The sequence below is a fragment of the Syngnathus floridae genome, chromosome 5 (assembly GCF_059516105.1).
Source record: "Syngnathus floridae isolate MCC-2025c chromosome 5, RoL_Sflo_1.0, whole genome shotgun sequence".
In the NCBI taxonomy this organism is placed as follows: Eukaryota; Metazoa; Chordata; class Actinopteri; order Syngnathiformes; family Syngnathidae; genus Syngnathus; species Syngnathus floridae.
The window spans coordinates 11,939,984-11,955,856 of record NC_142417.1 but is presented as its reverse complement, the minus strand read 5'-3'; the positions used below and the strand labels follow the sequence as shown (position 1 = coordinate 11,955,856).

Genomic DNA, 15,873 nt, shown 5'->3' with positions numbered 1-15,873 from the left:
AAATATTATAGTGCATAGACATTTTTATACTTCTATATGAATTTCGTCTCAAATGTTTCAGTCTGAAAAGACCTTGTCCACAAGGAAAACCCATTATTAAAAAAAGATGCCTTTCCACACAGCCTTTCCTTTCCATTTTCCACGTTAGTCTTGAATATGCTTATAAGTTCAGCCATATTGCCCATGTTGCCAGTTTTGTCCCCCTTTTCCAGAGTTTTTCCTTCCTCCCGACCTACCTGCCTGCTACCTCCTTTTGCCTGCTCGCTTTTACCACCTGCTTTGCCATTTATATGCATGTAGTTCCACTGAGGTCACTGTCTTTATTTGGTATTGGGTAAACTCAGATCTTTAACACAATTCACCTTTGTCTGGTGCTTCACATAGTTGTATTTTGTTCATGTTTAGTGTGGGCTTAACTTGACTAAAAACCCTGGAGATGCCTTGTCCTGTGTGATTCATGTCTTCATCGCACTAATGGGACAAATTTGGAAACTTTATCCAATTAGTGCAAATGAGCAAAGTCAGAAAGCAGTGGGTGGTCTGTTATTGGCAAAGAACTGAAACCCAAGTTATGGAAATGTGGCACTATGCACGTGTCAGCCAATCTTTCTGCTTAAAGCACATTCCGGCAAGACGTCTGTAGGACCTGGTTCAGACATCCAGAAAGCGTAAAGATTGTTGTTTGTTTTTTCTCTCAATTTTTCAATAACACAATGATAGACAATCTTACCTTTATTTTGGATGTCCTATTAATAGTGAGACCACTTCAAAATATTGACCATTTAGATTCAGGTTACAAGGCAAAAGGTAAAGTTACACATGGTCTATTGGAGAAACTATTGTCTGAGAATAAGAAGAATGTCTTTGATGGAATGAGATTGAAAGAATTCGTTTATTGTCTGAATTGGGTTCTACAAAGGGGAATGGCTTTCATGGCCCCATTTTTGTCAAAAATGTATTATTTTATTAACCAGTCTGCATTTTAAATGTAATGTACAAAATGCATTCAGAGGTACAGTTCTGCTTGATATTGTTGTAAAACCAGCTCCCCATATCTTCAACAGCCTCATCAGAGTTTGACCATGATTACTGCTTGCCCAGGTCTTCAATGTGGCTGGCTTCCCTGAATGGTACTGCTCTTCAAACCCACCAAACTCTCTCAGAGGCTATGTCTTCAGTCAGAAAGCAGCTCTGTGATGAAGTGCATTCTTAACAGAGGCACCCATTTGTACAGTTCTAACTTCAGTTACTCACCTACAGTGCCATAAGATGTTATCTTTTGAAAATTCCCATGTGTGTTATCCTCAACTCCTCATTTGGTTATATACAGTTCTCTGCCAATGATTCTCCATATCTCTAATAACAATTTAGAGCAACTCTGACATAGTAGTTTTGGTTTTCTTTCAAAACTATTCAACCCTGACCACCCTACCCAACCCTCTTTGTGTTAGAAACTATTTTTATTATGTTTACTTAAAGTCTGAGACTCACTTTGGAATTTAGGTCATCAATATCTTGAAACAATATACAGTGTAGTGTACTTGAACTTAAGATAATAAAGATAGCCAACATTTGTGGCAAAATTAACTTTTGCCTGTTTCTCCATTCAACTGGTTAAATGATTTATGTTGATACTTGTTTTGGCAGAACGGAGTCAGGACAGCGAGGTGGTGATGCTTTCTGACTCCAACTCCACTCAGGATGCTTTCACAGATCCCACCAGCTCGCAAGACAGTAGCCAAAAACCTGCCTGTGGTAAAGTCAGTTCTTCGTCATCAGAGAGCACAACTCCTGTGAAGGAAGGACAGCCTGCTTCCGAGGACACAGGTAGACCATTGACTCAAAGTGACTACAATATTTGTAGCCTGAAATAAATGGCATAACATAATTTGAACTGTATTGTATCGTACCTGTATTGTATATGCTCATTTTGACCACACATTTTTTATCTTTTGAATAGTTCTACGTCCTACTTTAGCATCACATGGAGATCAGACTGTGCCCCAGACAGAAGAAAATCTGGTTGAGGAAATTGTGGAAATGGTGGTGGTGACCCTCCCTGAGGCTCCAACTGCCAAAATCTCTGCAGACCTTTGCCTTCCGCCCGTTCTGGGACCAGCCACTCTGCCGAAAGCAGCCTCCTCTCAACAACCTGCTCCTCAAACCCCAGCCAACGAAGGCAAAAGGAAGCCAGAGCCTCCTGCTGAGGTGATGGAGGTACCCAAGGCCCTGCCTGCAGAACCTGCTGACCAGAAAAAAATGCTGGTGGAAATGTGCGTCCGCTCTCTTTTCCTCTGCCTTGGGCGGTTTCCTCAACACTATAAGAGCCTCTACCGCCTGGCTTTCTTTTACACCAACAGCAAAACCCACCAGGTCAGTTCACCTTTTTAACTCATGTTCACTAATGACACGGTGGCTCATTGTGTGCTCCTAGCACAATATGCCATTTAACTTGAGCCATACCTATCTACAGGTAATCAGTACTTCTAGCAGTTTCTATGTCGGGTGAGACCTGGCTGCTCCTAGCAATTACAGTGCTAGCCATAGAATTACTTACCATATAAGCTCCAGTCACTGCCTCATTTTCCCCTCCACCTCTCTTGTTTGCATTAGACCTTATTCGTTGCACATTAGTTGCAGAAGACGGCTCTGTGCGCTCCAAAGCTCTGTGGGTAGAGGTATGCGTGGGTTGAGAACCATGCTTTTTCAGCCAGTTTGGCACAGAGAGCTATACTGTATGGGGGCATCATTCTCTCAGTTCTCTGATCCATTGTAATGGAGGCTATTATCTCCACTAATCATGGTTTTTCAAGTGTTATTATGTTTTAAAACAGTTTACCTTACCTTTTCATAGCACTCTGCATATTAGGTTTTTTTCCAAGGTTGTGAAAAATGATGTTGGCTTTGTTGATTGTAAATGAGCACCATTTCGATTTTAGCAGATGTTTACACAACATCCAAGGCAAGCAAACTGTTTATGCATTACATCAGTACGTTGTAATAATGAAAGGCAGTTCGCATGGTGATAGTATGTTGTGCATGTTAAAATGTAGATGTGTTTATTTATTTATTTATTACCACAGAACCTACAGTGGGCCCGAGATGTGTTGCTAGGAAGCAGTGTCCCATGGCAACAACAGAAGCACATGCCTGCACAAGGACTCTTCTGTGAAAGAAACAAGACAAACCTGTTCAATGTAAGTTCAGTTCACAGTTCCTTTTATGTTGTCTTTCCCATGTCATATCGTCGCCGCACATTTCTTATTAGCTTTTTGTAGATGCCAGGTATCAGTGAGTCATTTAACATTCATCTTTCTAAATGCCATGTAATGTAACTGCATTGAATCTTCATTAGACATGTTTTCTTATATTTCAGCTACATCTTTATAAACGGCAGGTAATGTAACCGCATTGAATCTTCATTAGACATGTTTTTTTTTTAATATATTTCAGCTACTTTATTTAGCGAATTTGTTTTTATTTAATAAAACCAGGCAGGCAGACTGAGCACCATTGTAGTTATCTTAATGTTAAGTCAAATATATATTTGATATATGCTTTGTGCAGCTCTTGTATTGGTGTGTGTATAACGCAATAGCAGCTTCACTCGTGTTGGCAGCAAAGTCGCAATCTCAAGGGACTTGCTCGTGAAACACTGATGTGGGTTCTGGCGATTTGTTGCTAATGATGTGCTCGTGTGTGGTTACTGTGAGTAGTACAGTATTGACATATCATTAGGGTTACCCTTTTCTACACCCTTGCCTCACAATTCAACTGGCTGCTCAGAAATCTGGTGTGAAAACAAATAAGCAGCTCCACAAATGGAATTTCTTAGTAGGTGATTGGTGAATGATCTGTCTTCACGAGGCTTGTGTTGGCTTCCCATGGAGTTAGGTTTTGATTTATTTTTTGCTTTCTCAGAAATTAAGCTCATAAATATGTGTCTAATACACATCAGTTGTTGCTACGTTTTTCAGCGGTTGATATCATCTTGGACATTGTAGTATACCATGTCGATGTAATTTCCTGGTAACAGATTGCAGAAGCGATAATGGGCCACGGCTGAACAGGAGCTCTACAGTGAGCTAGTAGCTCCCATTGGGTTCTAGCAGAGCTCCTTTTGGAAGCAGACCTGTTTATCTCGGTGTGACAACTGTCACAGCTTTACTGTGCAATATTTCAAACCAAGCACTATAATAAGACAACCTTGCATAAATGATTGCAAATATGTTTTCATGAGTCACCAAATTGAGCAGGTATGAGTAACCTCACCTTTATCTTGAAGCATGTTGGGATTAAAGGTGCAATGAAAATCAATTAATTTGCAACAAATCCATTATCAAATTAGTCAGATTATTTTTGATAATTGATTAATCATTTTTTTATTTAAAATTGTCCAAATGCTTGGAATTTCAGTTGCTCAACAGTAAATGATATCCAATTTATTATGAAAGCAGACTGATTATCTTTGTGTTGAAGCAAAAGAAAAATATTTTCTTTTAGTTTAGAAAAAAATGACTGATATTTTTGGCTATTTTCTGACATGTTACAATCCATACCAGTAACTGAAACATGATTAATATGTCAATTTGAAATAATAACATGTTTTTGAATAACTGTAGGAGATTAAAATATTTTTCAATTCATGCAAAATAATTGACAGAATTATCAAAGTAATTGTAAATTGCAACCTTAGTTCATTTTAAAACCCATTCCAGAGCACTGACTTTTTGCTTTGTTAAAATGGAAGTCAACATTGTGGAGCGTCTAACTTCTCTTACATTTTAACTGAAGTCAGGATGGCCTGTCAAGTTTACTGACGGCCAGAAAAGTCCTTACGTGTCCGATTTTAAGAATATAATTTTTTTCTTCATCTTCGCTGTGGTGACAGAAATCAAGGTAATGCACAAATTTACAAACTCAACATGGTGCATAACACATGACGTCATCAACATGAGGTGACATGACTGTTGAGTTCCCAATGCTATGATTGCTTTGCACGCACACGCGTGCGCACACACACAGTGTGCAGTGTGGTGTTTGTAGGTGGAGCTCCACTCGGGAGAACCTCGTTCTTAAGGCAGCGGACGGTGAAAACATCTTTCAAATGTTTTGATTTGCACATTAACGGGAATTCCCTCACTGTCCGTAGGGATTCCGCTGTCTCTCGTGGCTTTCTTGGGTTCAGCTTGACATTTTGCAGCACTTTTTCCCTCTCAGCTCAGCACAGGAAACAGGATAAACAAGGTTATGCATGTGTAGTATGTTTATGGTGGCCATCAGGAGAGACACAGCCAGTGTTGAAAGGAAGCAGGTGAGGGCTCTTGGCTGTGAAGATATTATATATGCTGTGAATTCTTCAGGCATCTTTGTTTTGTTGCACTCGGTTAATAAGGATTTTGTTTCTAGAAACCTGTTCTTTCCCTTTCATGGTGTGCCAATCTTTGCAGTGTACACTTATGCATTGGGGCTGTAGTACTCAATTCCTTTTTCAGCCAGTTTATGTTCTCATGTTCTTTTCCTGTTGCTCTGACTTCAGCATGATCATGTTCTTCCCCTCCCCCTGACTGTTATATGCTCCACTCATCTCCTCTCTGTGTTGCTCTTGTTCAGCTTCCTCATTACTCTCTCGCTCCTCTGTTTGTGTGGGTGTGCATTAATAGGCGGGACTTTTCGCTGCTCTTCTGCGATTGGCTGGCACAGACCTACAAGGGCTGGCTGAACACTCTGTATAGTGCAAGAGAAAGCACAGGAGGAGGAGGGGGGGAGAACTCCAGCAAGCTGGGGTCAGGGGAGAGTGGAGATGGAGTGCGTGGGTGTTTTTGTTTTGAGATGGCAGGAGAGGGATGAGTCTACTGGTCTGTCAGCGGTGTCCTGAGCTCATAGGCCTTGACTTCACTGCTGGCTCTCCTCCTGCCAAGGCAGCTACCATTCTACCGTTCTTCTTCTGTTCCGGTTCTGCTGTGTGCAGCTGAGCTTCCTGCTTTTCTTCCTTTGCGGCTCTCGCTGCCCTCGCACCTAAATGCAGCCCGCCCATTGCTCTCTGAGCATGAGCTTCTGTTAGGGTGGAGGTGCTGCCAGGGATGCCGTCGCTGCTACCCCCTGCAAGAATCCTTCCGAAAAATATCAGCGTAGGAAACGGGGAATAGCCTTCTTTGGTGATGGTATGTTGCTTTCTGCCCGACTTTTGGAAACAGAGTGTGTTAGTTGTGGTGTTTGTGAGACTTTTGATTGATGCTATTAGATGCGGATCAAGATGACTAATGGTACCCTGCACCTGTCAATTGTTTGTAGAATTGACAGCCAGCTTGGTTTAAAAACATACCCTAGTTCCTTCCTCAAGTTACACATAGATGGCTGGCGGAATGCTTATGTCGTGATTGCTTAACTGCAGCAATTGCCACTGGTTGCTATGAGTCACATGACCACCAACTTTTTTTCTTGTACCAGGGAATATTTTGAGGCTTTGCTATTATGATTTTCATGTTGAGACCTGTCTCCGTTAATGTGTTACAAGATCTGGAAAGTTTCTTTGTGAAAGTACATATGTGTTGGATTTGACTCGCATTCGCAAAGCTTCAGGGCAGCTTGCTCCACTTCTCATTTTTATCACGCACAGACAATGAACTAGCAGTGCTGTTGCTTTTAATCGATACTTTTCTTAAGATTTTTTACATACTATGCGTATATATTTCTTCTTCTGTCTGCATCATTGTTGTGTGGAATATTGACCATAACAGTTTATATTTTCTCCTGAAAAAAAAAGATGCTTAGAATCATTTCAGTCTTACAAATCTGCTTTACCTGTTGTGCTACAGAATAATCTGTGTAAAGCCATGGCTTTGCGTTCCCCGAAACAGATTTGTGTCAATGATGGTTTGAAAGTTCTCTGAACAATCCTCGTCCATTAGAGATGCTGTCTACTTCGCATACAAGTACGCAGGACTTGTAAACTGAGCAGGGTAAACCGTCATACTTTCTCATGTAAGGCTACATGGAGTAATTTGGCTAATGTTGGTACCAAAGATTCAACTGGACTGTATTCTAAGAGTTGATGTGCCAAATAATTTGTGAAGAATAAATTAAGTATTAAATTCACACCTACAAGGCAACTGCCGCAAATGATAACGGTCGAAAAATCAATACCGCTCTGTGCAATTCTGGTGGTGGCTTTGTTAGTTTGTCAGTAGGTGGGAAGTTTGTCATTGGATATGTAGTATAATCATTTGATAGGTTTCCCTTGTCGAGCTTCTTTCACGCGCTTCATTTCCCTCCAGAGTCTTGGAAAATGCCATCTGACCATCTGGAGCTGTGTGTTTCAGAAGACCACCAGGCTCCCAAGTGCTCCATCTCATTTGTCGTGTTCCATCCTGACAGATATGATCATCTTTGTTTTGTCTCGCACACATTTTCAGATGCCAGAATATGCACAGTGTGCTTTCTGAATAACCTAGGCTACCATCTGCACTTGCATTGATTAAAAAAAAATTGAGGGGCGATAGATGTAGGCCCATTTTGCCTGCCAAGCCGACACATGCTTACTGAAAAGGTGGATTGGTCCATCAAGGGAAACGTCACGCCTTCTGCAGAGAATAGCTTATGGTTGTTGGCCGCCGTTCTGTGGCCGTGTTGCACTGCTTGGCCACAACTGAGAACTAATGAGGCTTCCTATCATGTGTGCCCAGAGAACACCCTCTCTGTGCCTCCCTCCCACCTCCTACATGTCCAGGCAGTCTGCAAGATCTCCCCTGCAGCCTTTCCATTCCTCATTAGTGCGTCTTTGAATGCCATGTTTTTCACTCGCACTTAATTCTATTACTTTCTGCTCTGTTGAGTCTTTCCTTTCAAATATTCTCCTTGCTAATTGATTCCTTGCGCTCGAAACCCCCCCTAAGTCTATTGGTTTTCTTACATCTCCAGTCGTAAAGCCACCAGTTGCATCCAGGACTCTACCTCTAAACACCATTTTGTTTCTCGTTTATGCCTACTGTGTTTTTAAATAAAGCTGCAGTTGGTCATACAAAGCAATTGTTATTTGTAGCACAGTTGCAAATGACTGCTTTTTCTGCTCCGAGTTTCAATTTCCTTTCCACCCGCAGGGCATCTGGCGTATTCCAGTAGATGAGATTGATCGCCCAGGAAGTTTTGCATCTCATATGAACCGATCCATTGTCCTCTTGCTGGAGGTGCTATCACAGCTTAAAGATCACGACACCTTGCTGAAAGTGTCTTTCATGCTGCAGAGAACCCCTGATCAGGGAAAGTAAGGGCCAATTTCCTGCAGCGCTGCTGTTTGTTATAGACTTTATTCACAGTGCATTTCTTATGTCTTCTCTACTTCCTAACCCACTTCCTTCTCTCTTCCTTGAATCCATCAAGAAAATATTTACGTGATGTTGATCGCCAGGTTTTGGCCAAGAGAGCTTTCTTCCTCAATGTAAAAGTCCTGGAGGACAATCTGAACAGTCTCAGTGGGGTAAGAAAGAACACATCACATCACTGTATTTCCCCTTTGCTGCTTGTGACTGGTTGTTCTTTTGTATTTCAGGTGCAGCTTCCCAAAGCAGCGACCCCCTCCATGGGGGAGATGACCACGACGGCCGCATCCAGCAGGCCAAGTTCAGAGGACAGCAAAAATGCGCTGCCCAAGAAGCCAGTGCTCACAGAGGGGACTTGTACCACTGATGCAGGACGTAAGGAAAGCTCCCTACCACAAATTCCTCCACCAGTTGCGGATAAAAGTGGCAAAGTCGAGAATCAACCTGGAAAGGTGGAACCTGCTGGGAGTGAGTGCTACAGAACAGGGCCAGAGGAGCCAATGGATTTGGAATCTGGCTATTGGAGGAGACCATCATCAACCACAGATACTCAAGACAGGGAAACAGAGGCACAGATCTCTCTGGGTGTAATAGAGCCCCAGCAAAAAGTGACTGACAACAGCCGGACATCAGAGCTGTCTCTGGAGGAGCTGAGTATTAGCTCCAGGCAGCAGCAGCTCCAGTCTTTGGCCAGCAAGGTCACTTTGGCAGCTAGCAGCACCGATCAAGGTTTACCACGAAGACCCAGCAGAAAAAGGAAACTTTTAGAGGATGTTGAGTCGGGAAAAACCCTACTACTTGATGCATACAGAGTGTGGCAACAAGGCCAGAAAGTTATGACCTATGACCTTGGTCGCATTGAAAAGATCATGTCGGAGACATACATGCTCATAAAACAGGTAAAGTTCTTTCAGATGTGCCACAAAACATGTTCCCTCATTCGCGGTGTCCTCTGCTATAATTCTTTGATTCTGCAAAGTCAAGTAAAGTTTTATGGCCTTTCTCTTAGATTAAATGACTCCTCACAAACACCTCTTCTTGGAAGACATCGGCTATAAAACACTTTGCAATTTACAGTTTTTAAAGTTTGGGATGAAAATACTGTTTCTGTGTTATCTCAAGCAATTTAATTATTTTGGATTTATTGTTGTTTTTGCTGATTCAATTCAATAGGCCTGTGACTAAGAAACTAATTTAAATCAATTGTATTGATGTTGGTTCTAATCAACTATTGGTGAATAGGTTTCTTCCTTAGTACTCCAGCTTCCTTCCACATCCCAAAAATGTGCATATTGAGTTAATCGAAGACTGCTTCTAGGTGTGAATGTGAGTGTGAATGGTTGGGTTGCTGATACGTACCCTTTGACAGGCAAGGGGGATAGGCTTCAGTTCATCCGGTACTCCAGAGGACAAGTGGCATAGATAATTGATGGATCAAAGGGGTGCGTCCAAATGCATGGTGTAGTCATGGAGAGAAACTGCAATGGAGTGTTTTATAGAGAACAACTGTAAATTCTGCCTTATCAGTCCTGAACCAATCCAATGACGATGTACTGTGTTTTTGAATGTTACGGTTGTAGCTGCAGAACAGCCCGAACAAGCTTATTGAGCTGCAGATCAATGTCGACTGTACAGACATTTATTGTGTCATTGCCAGAGCACTGGAGTGGGAAGTCGGTAGCCAGAAGGGAGAGACATACACTAACTGCAGCAAGAACTTCTCTCGTACAAGCTCAAGTGGGCGCAGCACGCAGCTCCTACACAGTAGTCCATTATTTAGACAAGCCACTTTTGATTTTCTATACTCAAACCAACCAGACTTCTTGGTTTTAGTTTCCCTTGTGTTTGAATACACAATAACATTATTTGTTTGGAGGTGTTTTTTTCTCATATATAAGATATAAGATAAGCTACTATATTGGAATATATAAGACACAGCAAATATTTTGAGAAATGATTGAAAGTAGAGGTACTGTTTATCTTCAGTGAGACATGAAAAGCATTGGCAACATCAAAATCCCGCCTTTTGGGGATAGTGCTTTTACACCCAACAGCTGATTGGAAGGAACATTATAGCTGTGTGACTGATCAGCATTACCGGTACTGCTAATTGCACCATGTTTTGCCGTCGCCAAGCTCGACAACGTCCACATGCTAAGCGTCCACTCATAGCAACGGCTGCAAACATTGCCTAACTCTGCTGGATCGATCTTACACAGAATTGGAAATCGATAGTGGCTGTGCATTTAGTCCATTAGACCCATGAAAGAAAGAGTACATTGAAAGAGGTTTGTGAAGAGAGGGAACCTAAAAGATTCTCACTGTCCCTAATGGCTATTCTTCATCTTCTTGCTTCAGGTTGATGAGGATGTGGCTCTGGACCAGGCTGTGAAGTTTTGCCAGATACAGTTGGCTACTTCTGCTCAACGACAGGTACGCCAGCTCATCTCTCTTACTCACTGCGTATTCGCACTCCTGCAGGGTGAACATTCATTCCCAGCCGCATACTCACATTGTCAATTCAGTCTCACTTGAATCCGCTCTAAAAAGTTATCATACCCTGTGATGACTAGTGACATACGTAGATGTTTTCTCGAAAAGTTAAAGCAACACTGTGTCAGGGTGGTTTGTTAGAACTGCTCCAAACAGCGATAATCAAGGTTGCGAGATAGGTTAATGATTTTTTGTTAATCATTGAAAAATTCCCAGAGACACATTTTAAAATCTTGTCCAAAGTATTCTTTGAATAGTGAATACAGTTTTCCATTGTCACTTTTGTTGTCATGGTGAGGAGGTGTGGGTGAAAAATATTTGCCTGTATTCAGTGCGTGTGCGCGTCATGAGGTAAATTGTGCCAAACTGATTAATAATTTGGTAATCCCCAAATTTAGACGCCAGCGCTAAATATAACCCAGTGAAATTCCCTATTGGCATTTGTTCCTTACTCACTAGTTCCCATTATGTCATTGATCTCGGGATAGCAACAGTTTGCCTGTCCCTTACCTGTACATAAGCACAGTCACTATGCAATCTTGTAAAAAATGGAACACCGATACATTCATAAAAATCTAATAGAAACTGGATTTTTTAAATTGCTTAAGTTACAGTTCAAGGGGGGGAAAAGATCCCTACCACATTACATTCGGTGCCATATTTGCTCTGCCCATTGCCCATTACTTCTCTTCATCACGTCCTAACAAAAGAGGAGAGTGTGCATCTGGCGGCCGCCTAGTTTCCAAGCCTAATCCACCAGCTGGCTACGTGGAATCATTGTGCTGCCTGTAGCAAATGTGAGGAGACACCTCTGTGCTCCAGGCCCCAACATGAACATTCTGTGCCTGCTTCTTTTACACGTCCACACATTTTTTCAAGCCCACACAAGTAGAGTGCCAAGGTGCCTGTGTAGCACTCAGGATGAACATTGGCTGTGCTGGGGGTTTTTTTCTTTATTTTTATTTCATCTGTCAGAACAACGCCATCCAAATCGGATTCAGGCCAGTGTCAATAACTGCAAAGAACCTTTTTTAGTTCTGTCCAAGAATAATTTCCTTCTGCTGTACCAACGATTGGAAAGAAAATCATTAGTAATTATTGGGTGACCCTTTTAAATCTTAACTTAAAAAAAAAAATCAAACATGAATACTGTTGTTTTTCAGCAATTTTCAGTTGAAAAGTATTTGCACATTATCGTAATCCACTTTTGACGTTACTTTTCGCTTTCATTGGAATTGGGGTTAGTTCTGAATAGTGTCAATTGTGTTGATGCTTAATTAATGAGTGAATCATCAAAGCTGGAGCATGCTTGAAGCTTCTGACACAACTGTCACGGTGTCATTTTTGTTCATGCTTTGGGAAGGTTGCTCTGCAATGTGATTCCCTAGATTTTGAACACAATAAGACCCAGGGAAGAACAGGCTTTGGGCTTCTCTTCCATTCCTTTCTCATCCATTTTAAAAAAGAGGATGAGAGAAAGTATTCATTTCTGCTAAATGTGCTCCACTGTTGCCATGGCAGCAGCTCTATGGGAGCCAGCCCACTGTTGTCACAGGTTGTTTGTGCAACTCTTGTTTTTTGTTAGTGGTCCTCTGAAAAAAAAATCAGGAATTGAACAGGAAGGGATTCAGAGGAGCCAGCCATAGGTTGTTTGTGCAACTCTTGTTTTTTGTTAGTGAAAAGAAATTCAGGAGTTTAACAGGGAGGGAATCAGAGCTAGAACATCACCAGAGGGAAGTGATAATTCTTGCTAGAGGAGATAGACTCCAAACCTTTGCTCATTTGGATCCTTTGACTGAGAGATTTGGATCAGATTCTCCCTCAAGGTCAGAGGATGCAATTGTTTTAAGAAACCTACTTGAGTTCAGTTCTGCTGGTGCATCCCTAGTCAGTGAGAGCTTCTCATAACAACCCATCTTCCTGCAGCCCACTTGCGACGCCCCTACCACGCCTAAATACAAGGAGCACAGAGATCTCTTCTTCCCTGCCGCTCTGACAACGCCGGTTCTGCTCAGCCACGCTACGTGCCACCCATTGTCCAACCAGGAAGGTCAAGCCAAAGTGATGTTTGAGCCCCTGAGCAAGTTACCCAGACCTCAAACGTCGGGCTTCCATGATCAGCAATCACAGAGAAGAATGGCATGCCACCCTGCAGCAGCAGCAGCTCTGTCCTTCCTACAACACACAGGTATAGTGAGATCCACTTCATTGGCAATTGTCCATCAAAGGATGGCGTCACTTAGTAGGAGCTCTTAGATGGAGTGTGGCTGGACCAGCAGAGGGCGCTTGTCAACTTCTGTAGCACTATTACATAATAATAGCCTGACGCTGTTTACTCACACGCTTCATTTTAGACCTGTAACTCAGGGGCTTGACTTAATTATTTCACTTATTTTGAATTTGAATTGAATTGAATTTATTTGTTTCTAACAGGCAAACCACACGTAACCAATCAAATGAAGACAAATACACTCAAAAGCACAAGCACGCTGAAAGCCATTCAAACTATGACTGTACAAACAGCAGATACAAACAGAAAACAATCCACTGCATCATTTTCATCAAAGCATGTACAGATGATTTCTGTAAAAAGTCAGCAATACTTACTAGAGCAGTTGCCTTATATTCAAGCTCGGAATTTCAGTTATGGTAGTAATGTGGTCGCAGGAAAAAGAAACTTTATTGGATGGTTTTGTGGTGTTACCCACAAAAACGAAGTTGACATGTAAATTAGGGGCCAACACAAGCATAAAGAGAACATACAAACTCCACACAGGAAGAGCGGAGCCGAGAGTCGAACCCCAAACCTAAGAACACTGAAGTGATCATACTAACCACTGGTGCATCATGATGCCAAATAAAAACAGTTGTAAAAGCAATACATGTATTTTTAGTATAAAATGAACTGAGAAAGATGCCACTACATGTCAGTGAAGAGCTTCTTCATATAGCTTTATTTAGCTCTCAAGGCAAGTCTATTCCTCATTCTTATTTTAATGAGTTTACCTTTTACAGCATTAATAAAACCGTTAATGGGTGTGTGCAAGTCATAGCTGTAAATCACACGTGTCTACATAATTTATGATTCACAATTCTAATGAAGCCTTAATATTAATTTAGTGGCCTAACAGAGTTTCAGTGTTTGGGAGATTGTGAACAGTTTTTCTATAGTCACATAACAAAATTGAGGCAATTTGGAGTTTAGAATATTTGCACAAATTAAAAGTTAGACCCTATTCATGCAGAAGCTTGAATATGTATTTGTTCGTTTATTTTTTATCTGTCACAGCTGCAGGGCATTTATTTTCTTTTTAATAAAAGTCATCAAGTGTAAAATTGCATGGTACAATACTTAGACTATTGACGTCAGTGTTTTCTATGTCCAAGAAACACTGCATTCTTCATCTGTTGGTTGCATTCAATCAATAAAATGATTCAATCAGTATTGACGTCAAGGATGTCCGAGTTTTGACAAAGCTGCAGCCAAGATGACATTTTAATAGATTCAGATTTTTTTTTTGACAAATGAACAGAAATAATCAGTTTGATCTGATCATGGATTGTAACAAGTTTTGTTATTACTCCACCGCCCCCACCCCAGAAGAGCGTGAGGAGCCCACAGAGGGACTCTTGTACCGACAACAGGAATCGCACCTCTGTCAACAGATGAAACTGGCCACTGTGTCCCAAGCACGGGAAGCAGCAGCAGCAGCCGGTTGGTTCCGTGAGGAGACGGCCACATGTAGCAGCAGCAGCACGCAGCAGTGTCCAGGTCAGCAACACAGCAGGGTGCTTACAAGTTCAAGTGTACTTACCTTTACTACTTATGGATGTACAAGAAGCTGAAGCAAGAAGCATTTTATAGCAATATATTATCATTATATTTCCCTTTATAAAGTGAGTTGAGTGCAAGCTAATTTGGAACATTCTGACCGATTTTTCAATAATATGAATATTGGATTGTATGACTATGTAAACACAGAAACGACAAAATGAAAAATGAGACTCTATTCTTTAATAACAAAATAGTTTGTTTCTGCCTTATTTTTGGTAATCAGCATGGAACATGGGTTGGAGGTTAAATAAAATGAACACAGAAAAGCTTTTTGCGAAAAGGTATATTTTATGGCAATAGTGACGTTTATCCTAATAATTTTGCTTTAGTGACAACTCATACATCTGAACAGTACTTTTCCTTTATAAAATAATAACAACAATAAAAATATGCTTTAAAAGTGCAACATAATATATGTAGAAAAAAAATTACAAGTGTAAGGATTTTACATTTGACTCGTAGTAGTATTTAGTATTGCATGTGCGTATTTGTGTATGCATGTACATTTGGGTTTAAATTTAAATAATCTCTATAATCTTGTCTCATTTTCAACTCTGTTGTAGATTTAACATGATAAACACTTCACGAGGTGCTTGTAACATTGTCTTTCCATTCCAACGATTCACCATGTTTATGGGTTTCCGCATTCCATTTGGATTACATTGGGACATCAGTGATTTCATCCAAAACAAATGCAAGGCTACCATCTACTGACGTCTTTTGCCAGTACAGTTTAATTTTCAAACCAGAGTTTCCCAAAATAAACACGACTGTTCAAACATTGGGCATCATGCAGACAATTTTTTTCACCATGAAAACTCACTCTTGAATGTTACACTACTGTTCAAAGGTTGAGTGTCACTTAGAAATGGGAAAAAAAAAACACTATTGTGTCCAAGTTCAGAGTAACGTGACTTGAGAAGCTCCATTGTACCAAATAGAATTTAATGGTGGCCATTCATTTAAGTAGAACAATGACCAGTGTGGTGTGCACATGTTTCTCCCCAGACCAGCAGAACTATGCCAGCAGTGATCTGTCAAAGCTTCCAGACCCCAGTCGAATCCGCTCCCGCATCCCGCCTAACATGCCAAAGCTCTTCATCCCTTCAGCTGTCACCAAGTTCCCCCCAGAAATCACAGTGACACCCCCTACGCCCACACTTCTCTCTCCCAAAGGCAGCATTTCTGAGGAAACCAAACAAAGACTCAAGGTAGGATTCGGAACGT

General features: G+C 41.2%; 1 protein-coding gene across 4 annotated transcripts in view; it reads left to right on the top strand.

Moving 5' to 3' along the window:
• Nucleotides 1-15,873, top strand: part of cabin1 (calcineurin binding protein 1) — a 28,465-nt gene that overhangs the window by 10,262 nt on the left and 2,330 nt on the right. For 3 of the 4 annotated variants that reach the window (XM_088376345.1, XM_088376342.1, XM_088376343.1), the window contains exons 28-38: nt 1,065-1,130; nt 1,648-1,827; nt 1,961-2,373; nt 3,084-3,197; nt 8,100-8,263; nt 8,380-8,476; nt 8,549-9,217; nt 10,677-10,751; nt 12,738-12,999; nt 14,413-14,583; nt 15,655-15,857. In XM_088376345.1, the coding sequence (XP_088232471.1) occupies nt 1,065-1,130; nt 1,648-1,827; nt 1,961-2,373; nt 3,084-3,197; nt 8,100-8,263; nt 8,380-8,476; nt 8,549-9,217; nt 10,677-10,751; nt 12,738-12,999; nt 14,413-14,583; nt 15,655-15,857 (2,414 nt within the window). The remainder of the gene's footprint in view (nt 1-1,064; nt 1,131-1,647; nt 1,828-1,960; nt 2,374-3,083; nt 3,198-8,099; nt 8,264-8,379; nt 8,477-8,548; nt 9,218-10,676; nt 10,752-12,737; nt 13,000-14,412; nt 14,584-15,654; nt 15,858-15,873) is intronic. The other variant, XM_088376344.1, reaches the window with a different exon arrangement.